The 9,410-nt window shown below is 27.2% G+C and overlaps 1 protein-coding gene across 5 annotated transcripts; it reads right to left on the reverse strand.

Annotated features, from left to right (window-relative positions):
* Nucleotides 1-3,880: 3,880 nt before the first annotated feature.
* LOC114399629 (LOB domain-containing protein 25-like) lies at nt 3,881-6,176 on the reverse strand. Of its 5 annotated transcripts, none has more exons than XM_028361834.1 (2): nt 5,912-6,176; nt 3,881-4,696 (listed from the first exon to the last, which is right to left on the reverse strand). In XM_028361834.1, the coding sequence occupies exon 2, from the start codon at nt 4,686-4,688 to the stop codon at nt 4,188-4,190; it is 501 nt and encodes a 166-aa protein (XP_028217635.1). In that variant the 5' UTR covers nt 4,689-4,696; nt 5,912-6,176; the 3' UTR covers nt 3,881-4,187. The 5 variants fall into 5 exon arrangements, with proteins under 5 accessions (XP_028217635.1, XP_028217634.1, XP_028217638.1 ...); XM_028361833.1 differs by having other exon boundaries at nt 5,856-6,176; XM_028361837.1 differs by lacking the exon at nt 5,912-6,176 and adding an exon at nt 5,635-5,782.
* Between the last annotated feature and the right edge of the window lie 3,234 nt (nt 6,177-9,410).

A 9,410-nucleotide genomic window follows, 5' to 3' on the forward strand; every position in this document is an offset into this window, starting at 1 on the left:
ATTAGAAACAAGTGCGGTTAAATTTATTATATTTAACAAATTTTCATGAATTCATCAGGTTTGACTGTTCCATGTAAAGTTTTTACTAAATAAATTAAGTCTACTATTTAAAAAATAGTTAATACTTCATAAATTGACTTTATTTAAATAAATATTATTTTAAAATATAAGTAAATATTAATTATAAAATAAAAAATTACATTTATGTTTAGACGATAATATGATTTTTATAACTTATATAACTTTGATAACTATTATACCATTTTTATAATTTAATATATAATATGATTTTTATTTATTCAACTGTTGAATTATATCTATATATTACTAAGATTGTCTTTGTCAAAATTTATCATAATTAAACAATAATAAAAAGATAATCAAATGATACATATTTTAGTATATATTGAAATTGTTATATTACATCAATTTTAGTTTATACGAAAAAGGTAACAAATTACTTTGAATTAATATGAAATTTTGTATATATAATATATGTGAAAGGAGATTTCAATCCAATAGTGAATTTTAAGACTTATAAAATAATATAATAATTATCAAAATTATCGATATAATTTAATTTTATATATATATATATATATATATATATATATATATATATATATATATATATATATATATATATATATATATATATATATATATATATATATATATATATATCTCGAAGTAGGTATTTACTTACTTGTAGAATAAGTAAATCTCTTTTCCATACATTTATCATTAGTTATTCTTATTACTAGAAGTAGGACCGACCATAAGGTCAGTAAATGTTACTAGTTATTGTTTTTGAAAAAAGTGTTACTAGTTTAGGCACAAAAAATATTTCTAAATGCCAATATATTATTTTCACAAAATGAAAATAAAAGGAAAAATTACTAATAATTAACCTATAGGAAATTAAAATTAGGAGTAAACGTTTTCTTTCTTAAAAGTAGGTATGTCATATCATTCTCTCTCCTAATTAGTATAGTTACGTACCTTTTTTAATCCTTTTATTATTGATGTTTTCTGTCCTTTTAATCCTATTTAAAATATAATTTTTCTTTTTTATATTATACATGTTTGAATAGACTAAAGCCATTGATAAGTTAGATTTAATTTAAGAATCGAAGTTATATATACAAGTGAAAAATGATATAGTGATTGACATATTAAAATCATATAAAATAACTTGATTAATTCGTTTCTGATCCAAATACTACTTATAACTAATGTTATTATTTTAAAAATTGTGACTTCAAGTAAAAAAGTATTTTAAAATAAAAATTATTAAAATTTGATCAAATTCAATAGTCTTAATAAATTAGGATTAAATTGATTGAGTTCATCATTGTCAATTGTAAAAGTATACAATAAAATCGAGTAAGATTATTAGTAAATTAATAAATTTATAACCAAAAAATCTCAAATATAATTCCAAATGTTTTTAATAAATTATTTTTACTTAATTTAAAACTAATTTTAAAATTTATATTTTAAAGCTTATAAATATACATTATCTCATCCTTTGGAAAAAATAAGTATGTGTTATAATTATAAGGTTAAGGCCTGACCTAATTAAGTATGTTAGTATAGGTCAACATGAGTATTCGGGTATTATTTATCACAAGTTCAACAATTTTACCTAACTCCATATAATGCTATATGAAATATTCATTATATAATTTCATTTGATGACCTACTTTTGACTAAATCATAGAAGTATTAATATATGTACGAGCATATTAATCCTAACCGCCGAATGTATCAAACAGATTCACAAAAATTAACGACAAAGGTACAGAACACAAAAGCCATTATAGCAACTTAATTACAAGTTAGAACGATATAAAGGCCCCAGAAAACCAACCAAAAGGAAAATGAACCTCGATCTTTACTTCTTTATTTTTTATCGTTATTTATTTATAAATAAATGTATATCTTAATATCAGGAAGCTAGTATAAAAAGATGACATGAAGTATATATATATATATATATATATATATATATATATATATATGCATTCGTTTGTTAAAGTAATGCTACCGCCATATAATTAGTATATATAGTTTCTGCTACCTATATATGAATTGAACATATATATGACTTAGGTAATATATTAAACTCAAATGGGGTTGTCAATTGTGATGAACAAGTTCATATAACTGCACACAAGAATGGTTGAAAGGAAATTATTAACAGAAAGGTTATATATAGTATAGGTATATAGCAGAAGAATGAAAAGGGTTATTGTGATCCAGAGGAGAGGACTGAGCAATAGCTAGAATATTATTATTCACATGGCTCAGCGCGAGAGAAGGGGGGCGAAGAAAATGCCCCGTTATATCCGCACCATGCACATTTACTTGTCTAAAAAGGTTCAATGTATTATGTACCCTCCTTATGATCACATGCCGTTGAACAGAACAATCTCTTTCGTGTGAATATCCTCCATCCCTAGGCACCAGTACCAGTACCACTTATGCTTATTGATACTCATCATAATCATAATGTTCCAATGAAGATAGGACATGGAAATGCAATCACGGAAACATCACAAATAATAATAATATATATTCTTTTTTCATGTAACAAATAATAATCAATCAAAATGCATACCATAAAGTCAACAAAATAACAGTTCGAGTCCTCCTCCCTTTGACCAGCACATATGTTGGGGGGAGAAGAATTATACGCTGAAAAAAATGCCATAGGCCATAGCCCTCTTCCATTTGTTCCCATTAATAATGCTTTTTTAACTTATGAATTGATGAAAAAGTGAAGCTAGCACACCGGGATAAGAGGTAATCTGTCTTCTCTTTATGGTGATTTGAATTGCGTGCTATTATTACACACCCATTATAAATAGATAATTGAACATCATAGGTTACCCGTTACGCATGTTTGTGAAGCTGGTGGTGTTTTTGCCAAGGCCGTTCTGAGATCATGGCCTCTTCTCAACTCTCAAGTTCTTATGCACCGAGTAATATATAGTAATATCTAAGTGAGAGTACATAGGAAGAGGGAGTTCATGCTCGAAAAGGTAGGGTTCAAACTAGTGCTATACGTTATTATTATTATATAGTATGGAAGATCAAAAATTAGTTTTTTTAAAAATTGTTTTCTATAATTCCTCTTCCAAATTAACCTGTTTGAAATATGACCAGACATTAAATATGAATTTTTTTAACTAAAAATTTTAATTTTAATTTGTCATAATGTAAGTAACTAGTTTTTTCTGTTAAATCTCACCTGGTTGGTATCAAAATAGTTAGCTAATTAGTAAAAAAAAAATAGACCAATTGAATCTGTTTAGCTACGTATCAATTTCTCACAGTTTAATATGATAGTCAGTTTGAAGTGCTATACGTGGGGGCCATTTCGAATATATTTATTAGTTAGGTTACTTATCAAAAGAAAAGGGAAAAATATAGTGGGAATTTGGTGGTCTCAAAGCTGACCATATATATAATTAATATGTGCTGTAAAATAATTCGGAAATAGTAAAACATTTTATTGTTTATTTCTTTTTCTATTTGGATGTTATAGGGTAAATTTTATATTGTTTTGATTCGAGCATATAGTTTTTATAGTATTAATTTGTATGGAGATTGATTCAATATTTGTAAGAATGACTTATTATATATATATATATATATATATATATATATATATATATATATATATATATATATATAAAATAAGGTAACAACTTTTTTTATCAACAACAAAATATTATTATTAGAGTATAAGGAGTAGTGTAACACAACATATAAATATATATGTTGGTGACATGAGCAAAATCATTTATTAATATTAAAATTAACAAATACAATTTCCCTTTCTATGAGAAATCACGAGCTCTAGACAATAGAGTTTTATTATGAACCGAAATTTCCATTTATGAGACTGCTAGGAAACGTACAAGCTAGTTCAGTTACATTTATAACAAGAGACACATTTTTATGAAATATGAAGGGCACCCTCACAATTACAACATACAACTTATTATTCATATGCGCCCCCTTAGAACCACCACACTATGACTATACCACCCCCTTCATCTCAAATACTATACAACAATAAGAAACCCTAAAGGGATATATATATATATAACTCGTTAATTAACAAATAGTAGGAATTTCATTTCATACTTAACCAAGGATGAAATTAAAATCATATATTATATATTGTCACCTCTGTGATAACCATCCCCAAGCGGATCATTGTTCCAAGGAGAAGGGTAATAGTAACCAGGAGATTGACCAAGAGAGGAACCACCACCACCACCCCCTTCACCAATAATTCTTCTACCATCTTGAGTGGTTGGCATTTCATTGCAGGTATAACGGATCAAATCAGCATTTGTGGCATCAAGTTCCTTCTGGAGCCTAATCACTTGCCTTTGGAGCACTGAAATTGCCCCAACACAGCCATAAACCGGATCCTTTATCCGTGCCTCGGCTTCATAGGCCAGTGAGTTCACTGCATCCTCCCTCTGGTGGGGCTGCACCTCATTTAGAAGCTTGCTCACGTTGCTTGCTCCAAATATCTTGTGCACATTGGCGAACTTCTGAGGCTCTTCTGGAGGGAAATACGGGGAGAAAATGCAATCCGGCATGCATTTTCTTCTCAAGAACTTGCAGGCAGCACAGGGAGAGTTAGAGTAGCTAGATGAGGCCATGATCTTCTCTGCAATTATACCAATTATGAATCAAACACGTACAATAAAACAATTTACTCTCAAATGTTGGAATAAGTGCTTATGATTGATTATAGGAACAGTCGACTGATGCACACCACAAACGGATTGATCTTCTTTAATATTTATATCAGCAATAAGGAGATAATTCATTGAAGAGATCGAGTACGAATGGTACTCTAACTCATGAGTACAACGTTTAAGCTAACATTAAAATCAAAATACAGTACAATATAATTGACTATATTCTGAATCTTGTAAAAAAGAGAATACTGTAGATATTATGCACCTCATGAATATAATTTTAAATTGGAAGTAAATAAAACTATGAAGAAAAATCACCAAAAGACTAGTATATCCATTTCTTGAGAATTGTTTAAATCTAACGACGGCTTAATTAATTGTATAGTGGTCATATGGAATCTGAATTTAATTCTCTAGACTTGGATGAACATGTATAAAACTAGGGTTAGGAGACTTTACTTGCCTAAAACACATCCTGCTACTTCCTTTTTTGGTAACAACATTTTCTAGCACTGTTCGAACTTCTCTAACTTTTTATCCCTAAGCCGTCTTTATGTTGAATCAATGTCCACTATTGAACTAGTGGATTGGGAAAATAAAGAAAAGAAGAGCCCCTATTTATATATAGATTTTCTGACTATACTACCCAGAACCCTTTTTTCTCAATTTTATTTTCCTGACACAGAGGATGAGGGAGAAAATAAAGCAAAATAAATATAACAAATGTTTCTACATGTGAAACGACAGTATTATTAATTGTGGTATATGTTTGATTTCCTGATCATCTCAGACTAATAAATTTCTTCCCTGAATTTCTCTTCCTGTCTCTCCCCTCATCTCTCCTTAGGTCTAGCTTTCCGAGATTTTCAGTTGGAGGGGGCTAAAAGAAAAGGTACACACCTACCAGGAATCTTTTGAGTTTATTGGTGGATATGACATGTAGAAATTTTCTCAATTTTCAACTCTTTCAGTATAGCATGATACATCATTCACACCCAGAATTTCATTCCAAAAACCAAAACCCTGGATCAAGCCTTATGGACATAAATTTATTAGGCAAACAAACAAACACCAATCGAAAAGAAGATAAAGAAACACATAATTGTGGGGGAAAAAAAACTATACCTTGTACAGCTAGCTAGGTTTAATGGAACAAACGATATTGTAATTTAGATCAATACCTTTTATTTTTTTTTTCCTCTCTTGCAGAAGGGTCTTTCAAGATCTATTCTTTAATAATGCCAGTGAAAAAGAAGCCTACAAGCACCGGGATAGAAGTCTTGGGAATTCACTATTGGATGTGAGAGTTCAGAGAGAAAACGGAAAACCCTAGTTACTTGCAGGACAAGATGAGAAAAACACGCAAATACAATGACAACTAGATAAGCAACAACAAAGAGTATAGGAGGAAAAAGAGCATTTTTCAGTGAGAGAGTGGAAAAGAAAGCAAAAGACAAGTGCAATAAATGGGGCTACAAGTGAAAAAGAATGACTATGACGCAACCTTTATAATAATATACCCAACACTGTAGCTAAGGTTAACTGTAATAATCTGTCCCACTAACAAGTCTATAAATTCTTGGATATCATATATAGCTATGTATTTATAACTAGTTTATTTGTGGTTGTTGAATGCAAACCAGATTCTCCCTTGGCTTAAGCAACGGTTTATGTTTTGACCCTATTAATTTAAGTAGTTCCTCATATATATTTATTTGCCATTAAAATGGAGGAATTGGAGAGAAAGTGAGCCACCGTATAAAAGAAAAGAGTACTCCTTATCATTTGTTACGCAGATTAATATACAATATAGAAGGTTAGTTTTATTTTGATCTCTTCAATTCTACTTTGTTGTTTTTGGTTGTAGTTTAAATAAGGCATAAAATACAACTCATATCTTACCTTACTTTTCATTCTAATATGTCTGTTAACTCGGCTTTTGTATTGCCTTAATTTTGAAATGAATAGTTTGTTCTCTCTCCTTACAATTTTAATATAATATAATTAAGAAATATATATATATATGAGCACATATATATATATAAGCACGTATATATAACAGATTGATTTAGACGCTATTTAATTTTAAGGCTAGCTTTTACTTAAGAAAAACTAACGATATATATATCATACTTTTTACTCTACTTAATATTTATTTAAGTCCATCAGTTTTCTACAAATATATTCTTCATTTTCTTCTTAATTTCCTTTTATACCAACTCTTTTTTGTTTTCCAAATAGATGTATATAACCTTTGTGGTTCTAAAATGTTGTTGGTTCCATGTATAAATTTAAATCTCAAGTATCTTGAATTATATATATATATATATATATATATATATATATATATATATATATATATATATATATATGTTAAATTTTGTACCTTATGACCAAAAGTTGTTATACTATAGAAGCCTAAACCTAAAAAAATAAAACTATAAAGAGTACATCCATAGAATGAAATTATAGGACCAAAATCTAAAAAAAAATAAAAATTATTAGGTTAAAAATAAAAATTTAAAATATAAAAACAAACTTATATTTAAATCTTAAAATATATAATAGTGTATGGGTATATACGTAAAATCCATCTTATTCGTATAAAATTCAAAGTCATAAAACTCAGGCGTACACATTAGTAATTGAGAAAAGAGAGTTTTTATGGTGCCCCTAATAATTTTAGGGGTTTTGATATTATTAGTTTTTTAATCAATGTCATTTTTTTATTAATAATTTTTTGTTTTTTCAAATTAGTCATTAATTATTATTTTTAAAAATTTTAAAATTGTAACTTTTTTAAATTAGAAAATATGATTAAAGATAACTTTTTAGAAGTCTTCATCCTAAAATTTTTTTAGTTATTTTTCACATTTTTTATAAGAAAAACTTTTAAGGTTAAAGGTTTAGGATTTAAAATTTATTATTATGGTTTCTTAAGCATATATTTTAATAAAAAGGGTTGAAAGTAAAAAAAAAAAATTAGGGCTCAAACTTGTAAAGTTATCTTTAATTATAATTTTTTAATTTAAAAAAGTTACAATGTTAAAAAATAATAATCAAGAGCTAATTTGAAAAAAAAATTAATAAAAAAGTGACATCTAATTTAATTGGTTAAAAAATATAGCACTATAAAAAATTCCCAAATTATTGGAGTCATCATTGAAATTTTCATTGAGAAAATTGACAAAGCCTTTTCTTAAATGTGTAACAGAGTACGAGGGAGTGAATTAAAATCGAATGTCTCTTATTCTTTTGAATTAGAAATATAATTTCAGAAAAGTATTTTTTACTCTTTTACAGGCCACTATGTTTTATTGTAATTGTTAATTGTTATTTGTTTGTTGATGTATTGTTTTTTAATTAAAAAGGAAACAAAGAAATGGCTAAATTATTAGTATAAATTTCATGTGAGGTTTTGGATGGAATCAATATCAAATGAAGGTGTCAAATCAATGCATATAAAATAATAGAAAAACTCATTTAATTAAATAATTAGAAATGCACATAAACCCAATTTCATTTAGTAGCAGATGTTACATTAAAGATAACCTTACAATATTAATTATTAAATATCTTGGAAAAATATTAGAAGAAGAAAAAAAACACTCCTAATTTTCATTTCTTACAAGATTATTTGGTCACTTTCTTCGTGATTAAAAATGTTTGTATACCAACATTTAATTTACCAAGACTTTGTCAATTGTTGAGCTCTTCCTTTTTATTACTTTCTAATGAATTTTTTAATAAATTAATCGTAAATTTTTTAATGAAGTGTACTTAATTAAAATTTATTTGATCTATGTGGTAGTATTATGTTACACATTTTACTTCCTACAGCACATGAAATTACGTTTAAAGTATGAAAATAAAATTATATTTATCACTAATTTTAAGTAACTTAAGTTTGTAACGTATTTTAATTTAAATTAATGATAAACACATCGTTGTTTTTATTTTATATATTCCCTTGTTTTAGAAGGGTCAAACTTGTATATATAAATATATTATAAAGGTATTTGTCTTAACAATTATTGCACAAATTTAGGCCAATGCAAGGCTCTGTAAGAAAAATAATTCCAAGAATAACATACTTTTATATGAATTTACAACACCAATTAAAGTTACTTGTGGAAGGCAATTGGATGTATCATAATTATTTGCATTGCTCGGATCCTTAAAATAAAAAAAATTAAGTCTTTTCTTTTTTTCATAATACATGCTCTAGATATAACTAGGATATTCAATGTGCCAAATCCAACAATTAAATGTTATGACAGTAAAATGGAGTTAATCGCATTATTTATTAATTTTATTAGACACCTTCCATTATAAATCGCATTATGTATCATGAATTATCATAATAACTCGTTTTTGGTAAAATCAATTGTAATTAATTGAAGCCCATAGAAATTTATAGGGAAATTCTAGCATGTTTGGCTTTGTAAAATGCAAATTCATTAAATAAAGTACAAGAAATACCCTAACCTATTTATATTAAAATTAAATCTCAACATGAATGCTACAAAGAAACACAACTTAGATAAAAGAAAGCAACGTAACTCTTCCCAAGGCCAACATCCTAAAAACTACCAGGGAGTGGCTACAAAACTCATTTTGATATTTACAATCTATAAGACTGAATCAGAAAAGGTAAAGGAACTAACCATTAACTTGATC

This window comes from Glycine soja, chromosome 19 (genome assembly GCF_004193775.1).
Source record: "Glycine soja cultivar W05 chromosome 19, ASM419377v2, whole genome shotgun sequence".
Classification (NCBI taxonomy): domain Eukaryota; kingdom Viridiplantae; phylum Streptophyta; class Magnoliopsida; order Fabales; family Fabaceae; genus Glycine; species Glycine soja.

Excerpts from the sequence above, each read along its gene's own strand:
- LOC114399629 (XM_028361832.1), bottom strand. The coding sequence starts at position 5,233 with ATGTTGTTACCAAAAAAGGAAGTAGCAGGATGTGTTTTAG. Across the intron at positions 4,697-5,193 it reads AGTAGCAGGATGTGTTTTAG|AGAAGATCATGGCCTCATCT; the intron begins GCAAGTAAAGTC and ends GTATAATTGCAG.